General features: G+C 37.8%; 1 protein-coding gene across 3 annotated transcripts in view; it reads right to left on the bottom strand.

The window, feature by feature from the left end:
- Nucleotides 1–558: 558 nt before the first annotated feature.
- Nucleotides 559–12,040, bottom strand: part of STAU1 (staufen double-stranded RNA binding protein 1) — a 33,947-nt gene continuing 22,465 nt past the window's right edge. For 2 of the 3 annotated variants that reach the window (XM_082491240.1, XM_082491241.1), the window contains 8 exons: nt 10,644–10,856; nt 9,940–10,083; nt 8,945–9,091; nt 8,067–8,139; nt 5,732–6,051; nt 4,620–4,742; nt 3,001–3,086; nt 559–2,364 (listed from right to left, as the gene is read on the bottom strand). In XM_082491240.1, the coding sequence (XP_082347366.1) occupies nt 2,277–2,364; nt 3,001–3,086; nt 4,620–4,742; nt 5,732–6,051; nt 8,067–8,139; nt 8,945–9,091; nt 9,940–10,083; nt 10,644–10,856 (1,194 nt within the window). In that variant the 3' untranslated portion in view covers nt 559–2,276. Of the gene's footprint in view, nt 2,365–3,000; nt 3,087–4,619; nt 4,743–5,731; nt 6,052–8,066; nt 8,140–8,944; nt 9,092–9,939; nt 10,084–10,643; nt 10,875–12,040 lie in introns of all 3 variants that reach the window. The other variant, XM_082491239.1, reaches the window with a different exon arrangement.

The following is a 12,040-nucleotide window of genomic DNA, read 5'->3' as shown; positions in this document are numbered from 1 at the left end:
TCTCATATTTCTGTTCGTTGTAGAACATTATAGTATCTGTTGAACAAAAGTGTCATATAAAGTCTTCAGGTGATTACATATAATAAGTAATGATTCTTCCTGGTCTTTGCTGCGTCAAGCACCAAGGAGACAACCAAAAAAGCAAGTGACTGTAGCGCTCTAGAAAAAACACCCTTTTAGCTAGAACTCCCTTTGGCTTACCTAGGATCCGCATAGTGACCTGAAGTCTTCCATCATGAGGCTGTGATTACAAGGTCTTTGACAAAAGAACCTTCTCTTACATAGCACCTCTGACATAACAGATGCATTTAAGAGTACTGAAACAGAGGTATCTAGAGCAAAGTACCTTAATTCAGGTTCATATGAAGCACAGCGTTATCAACAAATGAACACTGCAAAATAGTCTGAAGAACAGGCTCTAGTGCCATCCAAAGAGAAACTCCTAAGTAGCAGTGGATGAAGATAGGCAGACCATTTACAGCACTATCAATATCTTTTGCAATATAAATTGTTTGGTAAATAGTTTCTACGTTGTAAGAATTTGCAATACAAAGCCTCAGCCTAGCAAGTTTCTTTTAATTTTTAAATGTACAGCATTTTAGTTCTACAAATGTAAAAAAAAAAGAAAAAAAAAACAAACCAAAAACTTTACAATGTTTTCTTTGCTTAAAATGATCAAAACCAACTCGATTCAATGAAGTTTGGTATGCAGTTAATGTGGCCCGATTGCTTTTGATAATGCAAATAAAATGGCCGAGACATTTAGCTTAGAGACTCAGCACATGCAGTAACTGCTTTCTGTGACGAGAGTTACCACACGGACTGCGAACAGGCGATTAGGATGTGCTGCTACAGATTACCAGTTAAGTACACACTGAAGGTAGTTCACATCCAAATGATACACTGTCATGTGTCAGTCTACGGTGCCAGTTTTTGTTGCTAGAGGGAAAGTTTTGTTTTGAAAGTACTACCCCCCCGAAAATTACTAAGAGCAAGGCAAGGTTATGACTCAAATTACAAGCAAACAAGGAAACTTAAAAGTAGAGACTTAAACTTTGAAATCATACCAACCTGTTTTGCCAGGTTTCTTGTCATAATCATAACTTTAGTTTAAGCTCCCATTAATACAGTTGCACTAACACACTGTGGCACAAATAACAAAATGTACCCACGTTACTTTTGAATTTCCTTGACCTTGCCAGGTTTTCACATCCTCCACATTACTAAATAGTAGTTATTTATATGTAATTGATAACCATTGTACAGTTACTCCATAGTTTTACAATACTGCCCGTACTATATCACAAGCATTACAAATCCTATAAAAAAGCAGCCCCTGTAGTGGCATACAAGAATAAATTAACCAAAAAAATTTAGTATTACCATTTATTGGTGACAAACACTACGTTTTACTTACATTCCATGGGGAGAAAAAATTCCAGCGTAAACAATGAACTGAAGCAGTACTTGCAAGGCTATCGTGCTTTACCTGGACCATATGCAAAAAACTTTATTGCGCACAGTTCAGTGCGCAATAACACAACATCAAAAGCAACACAGTTTATATATAAACATAGGTAATTTTTTTCAGCCCTACATGGAGATGTAATTAAACAGTATAAAGCACTCAAGGAAAATCAATCTGCAGTTTCATATGCACTACATTGAGATCATATCCTGTAATGTAGTGAGCTGTGTGCCATCTATACACACAATCCTTAAAACATCGATCAGAGATCATTTACTGTCACGTTGCATTCGAGTTCCCCTACCCCCCACTCAAGAAAACTAGAAATTAACCAAAAATGATCAAAGAAAGTTTAAAATTCCTAAAGAGTTTTAATTCATTCAACCGTTAGACAATTAAGCTAAGGTTTGCGAAAATATTGGGCTTTTTAAAATGGTGGGCACACTATTTGTTTCCAGTGAAACTTTGCTATTTCAATAAAAACAAAATAACCACATACATGGATATGATCTTCCCAAGTTAGTTCACAGATAACATGTCAGTCTCAGAAGACAAAGTTTCTAAACTGTGCTATTGTTCTAGATACAATTAAGAAACTTTTAAATGAAAAATTTATAGTGTCATTTCAATCAAAACAACATAATGAAACTAAAAATTTATCACTGCTTGAAGAAAAAGCAACGGTTATGATTTAGACACTACAGTAGGTTGTAAAGACTGTAGCACTCTAAAACAGTTAGGTTACATTAATAGGAAGCATTTGATTTTCTCTGGTGCTTTCAGGTTTGGGTCCAGTCAAAAGCCTTTTTTAGGCAGTGCTGTCCAGTGTTTGTCCCAAAGTGTTTGAGTTAGCCGGTTTGAGAAGAGGGTCACTTTCCATTTCTTGTTTCACACATCTACAAATGAGAAAACACCTGTTACTTAGGAGAGAAAACACTCTTTCCATGAATAAGATGCTTCTGAATCGGATTCAGAGAATTTGAGGTGCATGTAACAATTTGTTTCCATATAACTGGCCTCCCTTTTTAATCAATTAGCACTCTGTTAATTCCATCATTTTGACAGCTTATTATCTAAATGAGAGACTAAACTTTTTTTGTAGTCAGTTATTTGCAACCCCTCCACATTTCTGCTGAAAACAAGCTGTGAAACCTATACATTGTTTACATTTTACATACAGATTTCTAGAAAGAGAGAAGCAGCTGTAACACTTAAAGATGCTGAGAAGCCACACTATTTACAAATATTTGTAAACAAATAGTATAAGCAGAGGGATCACAGTCAGAATTGCTCTTTATCACAGTCATTACATTTTACCCACTTGCTTCTGCTTAGTAATTTACATTTGACACATGACAATTACAAGCTCGATCATAAAACCTACCCTCTCATCCTTCTGAAGAAACAACAGCCCTTGGCATTTTAACTTTTCTGGCAAAGAAAAAAAAACCCTCCGATTTTATTTGTTGACAGAACATGCTAGGGTTAGAGGTTTCCATTAATGCAAGGGAAAGTCAATGGGTCGCACTCACACAGACATTGGTCCATTTCCTGTTCTTGGCATCTCTGTGGTTTGTTGGTCCAACTCAGACAGCAACTTTAAAATATTCAATGCAGCCTAAAGAAAAGAGAGAACATTCAGCAATTCAACCTGAATCCACTTCATTCATTTAGTGAAAGCAGGACGGGGGCTCACTTGAAACAAAGTAAATGTTCTAATTTTGGCAATACATTTTTTAAGATGCATAATTATGGTGGGGAATAAAGCAATGGTGTAGAGTTTCATCTTGCTACATTGAACAGTCGAATGGTGCTGTGGCTACGGGACTCAACTGCTTTAGCAATGGGGAAAATTAATTCAGCAGTACTATTAATATCAAGGAAAAAGGCACTAAATTAGTAGTGGCTCAAACTGTACAGAGCTTAAGAGAAAGGACATTAAAATACGCAGAACCAAAAAGTCCTTCGCAGAAAAAGAAAACTCACACAAGAATCAAAAATACAACTCAGGGCAACATGTGACTCTTTAAAAGAGGAGTCAATGTGACATGGCTAATGCAAAAGTAAGTCACCTCCTTTGAGACCCGAACATTTTTTTCCAACTTTACTCAGATCAGTTTCAGGTGCACCTTTTCAGACTATCCCTGGTTAGTTATGGCACATGCATTCGTGAAAGCTGAATATCTGAACAGAGGATGGTTCTCACGTTGGCCCAGTCCAACGTTTAAGCTCCGAACTGGCTGTCCTTTTCCCTTCTACCTACTGCACTGGCTTGTGTGCTTAGTCTTACAGGAGTCTTTACAGCAGGATGTAGAGATGGGTATCAAAATGTCAAAATTCAGTGACAAAGATCAGAGAAACCTGTATCAAATTATAGCCATTAGAAAATTACTGCAAAATTTTTTAGTATAAAAATCAGTTAAATCCAGTTTTCCTAAGTGGGTTTACATATTGCAAACTATTACTTTACTCCGCAGTCAGTACTCAGGTCACCACTGGACGCCAAAAGTACTAAACTCTTTTCAAATTACAGTGGACTGTGTACATATTGTTAGCAGTATGTAATGTCTTTTCTAGGCAAAATCCCTTACAGTTTACAGTCCAGATGACTCATTCTCTCACAAAGAAATATTTCAGCTGCTGTCAATAAAAGATCTTTTTTATAAAGGGAGCTTGACAGATTTAGAGTGTCTCCTGCTATCTAACGGTGAATTGCGTTTCTTTCATTTTGGATTCTGTTCCCACAGAAAGTCTGGCAACCTGAATCCAAGTATTACAGTTCCCAATGAAATATCGGCCCATTCTGTTACAGAAAATAAGCTGATATGCTCTTATGTTTTAAAAGTTCCTTTTCACACATTTTCTTTAATATATGCTCATGCAAATAGTATCAAGATAAAGCAAATGTGGGTTTTATAGAACAAAATTCTGAGTGTATAGTAAGCATTTTGAACGTTATTTAGATTAGATTCTGATATTATTAATCAATTATTTCAGCAACCTGTGAAATATTAGACAAAAATTAGCCAGGGAATTGTAAAGCATTTAATTCATTGCTATCCAGAAGTAATGTGAAACCTTGGGCCATCTGCTGCATCCATTAGCTCAACTGAAGGCCAAAGAGAAAGCATTTCAGCAATATTCATCATACCATATCGTGGCAAGATTCTACATCCTTTCCAATTCCATGGCTGATCAGTGGTGGCTGAGAGGAACAGTTTATAAGAGATACAAACTCGTTCTTGTTATTTTTTGGAAAGTCTTTATATTCAACCTGAAGAAAAGAAAAGGATTTAGTTATTTTCAGTTAACCGAGTACAAGAAATGTATCACAATTACTATAGATTATTTGCCCATATATGAAGGTGAACCTTACTTTTAATCATTCTGTCAGCCAGCAGAACCATTTACTTTGAAGTTTGACTTCACTTGCAGTGTTCTCTAGGAATCATGAGAGCTCTGGAAGCCTTCTGAATAAAAGTGGCTATGTAATAATGATTGCTGCTGGGACCTTTATTCTAATCATAGCTATCTGCATTTAAAATTTTCCCTATTATACTTTTTAATCCACTGAACATCTTTAACGTATTAACATAGGAACTTATATGCAGTTCTGATTAAGGAGACCAAACACAAGAAAACGTACAGCTTACAACAAACAATAATGTATGAAAGATTATGAAAAAATATTTCAGATCAGCCAAGTTCAAGTTCACATTATGCTCATATATCATGGCAATTTTCAGAAAATGTTACTTTCAATTTTATTCTTCCAAGACTTCAGAGTAGCACTGAATGAAGGCTGAGGCTGCAGTACAGAAATGCACATTTGAAAACTAAATAAAAAAGCTGTAAAATTCAGTACATTTCATAGGTAAAGTAAAACATTTACATGAATTTCAGCTTAACAAGCAGCCTCAGAATACATCACTCACCGGCAGAACTAAAAAGCTTTAAAACAGAATCACAGAATCACAGAATTTTCAGAGTTGGAAGGGACCTCTAGAGATCATCTAGTCCATCTCCCCTGCTAAAGCAGGATTGCCCAGAGCACATTACTCAGGACTGCATCCAGGCGGGTCTTGGAAATCTCCAGAGAAGGGGACTCCACCACCTCCCTGGGCAGCCTGTGCCAGTGCTCTGTCACCCACACCGTAAAGAAGTGCTTCCGTGTATTTGAACGGAACTTCCTGTGTTCTAAAACAAACAGGTTGGACCGGTTTGGATAGCTTTGGAAGAAATCTTGCAAAGCTGAACATTTACCTGGATTCCTTGAACATTGGAAAGATAGTCCAGCTGCTCAGAGGGCCTAGTAAGTGGTCCGTGGGGTACGTGGCCTGATGAGTTGTTATTCTTTAATATGGTCTCAGCAGTAGGAGAAGTACCACCATACAATAGCTCTCTAGCAATCATCGCTGTTACTGTAGCCTTGGCAGGATTTGGGGCCGCCCTATTGAACTCTTTGGTGTGGTGTCCTTGATTGGCTCCTACAGCTTGTGCAACCTCAGGGACCATGGGAAGAATTCCAGCAGGAAGCTGCTGATGGCTGAGATAAGGCATCCTAAACTCATCTTCTTTATTACCTGAGAAGAGAGAGGTACATACTAAACAGATGGTAGCTATTTCTACGAGGCCTTCTGCAGGCACATGAAGGCATATACAGGCCAACAAAAGCCACCTTTGGAAAAATGTAATTGGTTTCAAATTACTTTTGAAACACTAACAAACTTAGAGAGCTTGATTCGCCTTTGGTGGGTCAGAGATTCAGCATCATCGACACAGAGTTTGCTTACTGAATAAATGATTCAGTGCAACACCTGCTTCTGCCAAAAGGAGCACCTTTACCTCTGGGAGCAGTTTCTCCAGGTTAGTCAAGCTTACAGATGTCTCAGAGAGTTGCAGTCACATTCTAGATATATCTTTTGGTTTCAGAATTTTTTATTTCATCATTTAAACTGTAGGAGCAAATAATGAAACCACAGAATGGTCAGAGCCACTGTTAAATATTGTAAAGACAGTGACAGATAGTCCACAAAGTTTAAAATGTATATTGTGAAAACATAAACAGGTAGGTAAAGTTAAATGTAATGTTAGCACCGTATGAAGAAGCAAGAATGACTACTTCCAGCTAATATCCAACCACAGTCAATTAATAGCAATTTATTGACACTATGGAATAAGTTAGATTTAAGAGGGTTAAGAACAGCTTTTTATGGGGAAGTCACATACACAGAATTGTGGAGGAAAGTCTAAGGATGAAAGCCAAAATTTGTAGATGGAAGAAAGCAGGGATGGCAAAGTTTGAATAAGAAGTCAGAAACTTTACCTAAGATCTTATGGACGCAGGAAAACATTACTAAGTCCAAGTCAATTCCAACTATTTATAATTTAAACAACAAAAGTATACTTAAATACATAAAGCTCCTGAAACATACTATCCAGAACAGGTATGGTGCAATAGACAAACTTTCCATAATGACTCCTCCCAACAGTTTACGTTAGAGAAAGCCAACGCCTGTATACTTGGTGGCCAGGTTTGGGTTTTTTGGTTTTGTTTTTTTTTTTGTTCGTTTTGTTTTGTTTGTTTGTTTGTTTTGTTTTGGTTTTTTTTGTTCCAGCCAGTCATCTGTGGATCTGACCACTATAACCATCATCTTTCTGAAATAAATGCAGGCACAGTTCCTTGCTCTCAGTCATTAGAGACCAAGCACAGACAAAGAGGTTGTTCTGTACTACAAGGCCATTCCCTCCTTCTCCAACTCTGCTCTAGGAAGACCAATTTCGGTTAGTACTGACAACCTTTCTCATCTTCATTCCAGGAACAGTCTTCAACATACTGCAGTTACTCCCTCAACATCTGTAAGGTGATACAGCCAAACTTAACACAGCTAACTCTGCTTCAACAAATTCAGCACCACCCTCCCATTGCTACTCTGCCTCAGGCTTAGACTGACATTTCTGGGACAGTCCTCCAACTTGCAACTCTTCTTCCAAATCTAGAAGGCTATTCCCAGGTGGCAGAAACTCCAACCCTTTTCCCATGGAATCTGCTCCCATCCTCATTTGCACCACAGAAACGTTCTGCTGTGCCAAACAGGCTGATCTCTCCTCCTCCCCTTACCTTTTTCCCCACAGAAATTGCCCCCACTTCACTCCTGCTTTTGGTTGAAGAAGCCTGGTCCCTGGATCAGAACCAAGCTCGGTCCTGAACAGTCATTCTTGTCCTAGAGAGCCCTAGACACAGTTCAAAACCTGTGCAAGATCCCTCAGATCAAGGTAAGACAAGCCCAGACGCTGCAGGTAGCAGCATCTGCATCTCCACTAACTGCTCGACCGACCCATTAGCACACACATGCTTTTGGCTGAGCCATCGGGCCACTCCGAGCAGGTGGCCAAGCAAGCTGAAAACTGTATGACTTGGAAGGAATAAGCTCTTTGGGATTTGAACAAAGATTTAGTTTGCAAGCCAGCAGTTACACACCTCTGCTCATTACAGCGTGTTAAATGACACTATTGAAGGGACTGAGAAACGTATCTTACGCGTGTGCGCACACACACACCCCAACAGGGCCATGCTTCTTTCAGTAAGGTTACTTACTAGTTGAAGTCTCTTCAGAGCCCGGCTCAAAGAAGGTTACTTTTCTTCCATCACCTGGTTTCTTCACTGGCGTCTTAAAAATAAAATTAAAAAAGCCAAACACACAATATCCCTTTAAAACTCTCTTTCCCCAAGTTTTAAAGTTTTCAAGATGTAGATGATCTGACTAGTCAAGATTTTACTGAAGAATTTATTATTCAAAAACATCAATTATTACATAGCTACCAAAAAGAGACAAATTCAGTGAGTCTTAATCACCGAATGACTAAAACTATCTATAGACCAGTGAAGCGGTATTAAGAACACAGACTTTGAGAACTAGATACCCTAATAAAGCCAGTTAAACTAATATTAGTTATTGTCATTGCTGAGGACAGTTATAGTGGACACAAATGAGCATACACATGAAAAGGAGAAAACTAAACCCAGACTTGCTATTTTAACTCCCTGGAACATCTGCTGAATCAACAGGAGAATGCGAGGCTCTTTCCTGCTAAGGGACCCACCAAAGAAAGAGACCTGTAACAAACTTTTGACTGCAATTTGTGATAAGGCTGTGTGAAACTATTGCTACCACCAAATCCTATAACTTACATGTCTGCAAGTTTCTAAGACCAATATGTCAATTATCACAGGTTCTGAGCCATTCTATAAAGAAGAAATACATTCATTTAGCCTTCTGATGAATCTTTGATTTACTTGCAAAATCGAGCCCTTAGTGCATTTTGGATACATTATTTTTTAGGAACAGTCACCTCCATTAACTGCTTCCTGGCTAGTACAGAAAGTATGAAAGTTACTGCCTTGCAAATCTGCAATTGTTTCAATTCAGCTTTTGCTGTAGTATTAAACAGCAGCTGATTCTTAAAAGCTCTTACCTTCTCTTCTGTCTTTAATGCTGGCTTTGGAGGTTGAGGTTGAGGGACTTTGAAACCTAAAATTTCCAACATATTTTCAGCTGCATTGCGTTTAGCAACTTTTTTGTTCGTGCCCATTCCTTCAGCTGTGTGTACACCAACTTTCACCTGGACAAAAGAAGACAAAAAAACAAATCAATCCTTAAACAGTATGAGGATTCGCTTCTTAGTGATCTGTGTATTGAGCACTCCATGAGTCACAAAACAGTTCAAGTGATCATTATTCTAAGCAAGTTGTCATTTATTATCAATGATCATTGGCCTCCAAGCACGAAAAACCCAAACAGAAGTCACACAAACAACTACATTTCATCATCTCATCTTGGCAACAGCCTAAATGCTCAAAACTGGTATTACAGCAGATATACATTTTCCAAGCTGAAGTTACAGGTTTAGCAGATTTATTACTGAAATAGAAAGAAAGCAACTAACTTTCCCGTCTTGGTCAGGAGAGAAGAGAGGTCTGGAGAAAGCACTTAAATATTAGAGGCTAGTAGGACTCAGTATTAAAAATACCACTGTGCTATTGGGATTTGCATTGCAGAGTGCAGAAAGTGCTGCACTCTAAAGCAACATACAAAAACTCAGGGGAAGGAGGAAATGAAGGATACCCAGGTTCCTGTTAATAAATCCTACATTACCAAATGTAAGCAGCTCAGTATCTCTTAACAGATTATTAATATTCCTGTTAATTAAAACATTAGGCAGTTATAACATAGACTTCTGCTGCCCTATGCAGTTTTTTTTTAAACCCGATTCGAATCACTTTTCTTGAACCTTTATCTTCTTTGAATGTAGCCCACTAGATATTTTCTTAATAAATTTCATGTCAATCTGGCTGTAATCTGGTTAACTTTGTACACCATCATGCCAACCAGATTACCATAAGCCAAACAAACAAACAAAAAAAAGACATTATAGCCTTGCAACTACATTTCTCAAATTAACATACAAACCTGCATAACAAACTCCCTGCGCCTTGGAAGACCACGTTCTGTGATGAGCATGTACTCTGGTTCCTTCTCTTTCTTGGCCTGCTGTATCTGGGCAAGTCGGCTAATGGGATTCATTCCTTGACCATATTCTGGACTTGTTTGCAGCTATGTAGAACAATGTTTAGGAAATAAGCCAACATTTGTGAATATTTGGTTTAACAGACAAAAGCATGCCACTGAATTCATTCATCTCTAGAATTCAAACACACCGAAACGAAAGTTGCTTAACGAAACACTGTCACAGCCAAGGAGAAACATTCAATTTATTTCGTTCTGCTGTCACAGTTGACCACATATAACCTATCACTGGTAAGAGTTTTACAAGTTCTAATCCTGCTGTATTAGGAGGGACAAGCTTGCAGGAGAATGTGCACAAGCAAAATCATGCAAAACCCGAAGCTGTAAAGCCTAAGGCTTGAAAGTCAGAGCTTGGTTTTTATGTGCCATGCGTTCTTTTATAAGGTTTCTCTTTCATCCTGAATTTACTGATAACTGTTGTAAAAGTGGTGTCAGAACCCCATTTACAGTGGGAGCAAAATATCATTTGTAGTATCAGACTGCTGATAAAGGCTGGGCAGTTGAAGAGTTTTTATAGTTAACTCAGAAATGCCTCTCATCTGATGATTATTTATAACAGTCAGATTTCCAATCTGTTTGTCTCTTACCTTCACTATTGATTTTGTTTTCTTTTTGATTCGCGGCTTCATTTTCTCAACCGTAGGAAGGGGTGGCAATTTTTTCAGTTCTTCTAGGACTGCTATTGCAGCATTTTTCTTTGAGATCTTCTTGCTCTTTCCTTCACCTTCACCCATGAATTCTCCAACTGACACCTTGGTTACAAAGCTTTTCATATGGGGAGGACCACTTTCCTTGGTCACCTGTTTCAGAGGGAAAAACTGAGTGAAAGCGTGATAAACACTTATTAAAAATGGTACGGCACACTGTTTATAGCAAACTTCTCTCAAGAACTATGGATAAAGAGATTTTGGATTCTTATACAATCCAGAAAGTAGAGATGTAAATCATACCCACTCTAATAACATAATCCCTCCCAAATAAACATATACTTTAAAAAGATTAGGTGCAGCAAGCTGTAGAGAGTATTCACATACAAGTCATTAACCCTTCTAATTCAATTTACTGATTTACTCTTTCAATATTAAAATATGACTGTTTTATTTCATCAGTGTGTACTTCCACACAGTTACGATCACCTCATTAAATACATCATGTTATGGTAGTAGAGCATTACAGAGAAAGCAATTCTTTAGGATCCAGCATTTTAGTTCAGAAATCAAGAATTCTGGAGACATCTAAGAGATAGCTGCCTACTACAGATTTAGCCTTTTAACTCCACTCATAACACATCATACTTCAAAATATCCATAAAATCAAAAAGTAAGAATGAATCAAGAACTTCCACCCACAACTGGCTTTGTGTGACAGTATCTTTTTACCCGTGATGCTCAGGCTGATCTGCAATAATTGAAAGCTTCATGTAAAATTTCATAGAACGGTTTTAGAAGCAATTTAGTTCCACACAATTGCGTTTTCTTACTATAATTCAGATAGTCGACTTAAATGTTACTCTGCCAGCTCAGGAAAGCAGCATGATAAATTAATATTTTAGTGAAATAGAGATGCTCCTATGGAAGCTATTGATTTAAGATAACTAAAACGATCAAAGAGGGGCAAAGAGGCAGCAAGCAGCCAGGCCAAAGGGAAAGGAAAGTAAGATGCACATGAGGACACCTCATGGCAAGAAAAGAAACCTATTTGTAAGATTCTGCAACTTGCGGGTAGTCCACATCAGTGCTTAATTAAGCAAATACTTCCATAAATGTCTCTTTCAGAGTGAGCTATACTCTTTTGCCTCAACTCTGCACTTCAATGTTCTAACCATTAGTGTGGGGTCGTGTGTTGTTTCTTCACTGTAATACTGATTTTTCAAAAAGCTTGGAAAAAAGATTGCACAGAAAACCACAGCGTAGCTGTTCACTCATGTTATGATTTTAGTGCATGAATTTGTGAACAGGTGGATTTTTCTTTTTTCTTCACTTTA

This window comes from Vanellus vanellus (genome assembly GCF_965231255.1).
Source record: "Vanellus vanellus genome assembly, chromosome: 15".
In the NCBI taxonomy this organism is placed as follows: Eukaryota; Metazoa; Chordata; class Aves; order Charadriiformes; family Charadriidae; genus Vanellus; species Vanellus vanellus.
This window is presented reverse-complemented; position numbering and strand designations above follow the sequence as displayed.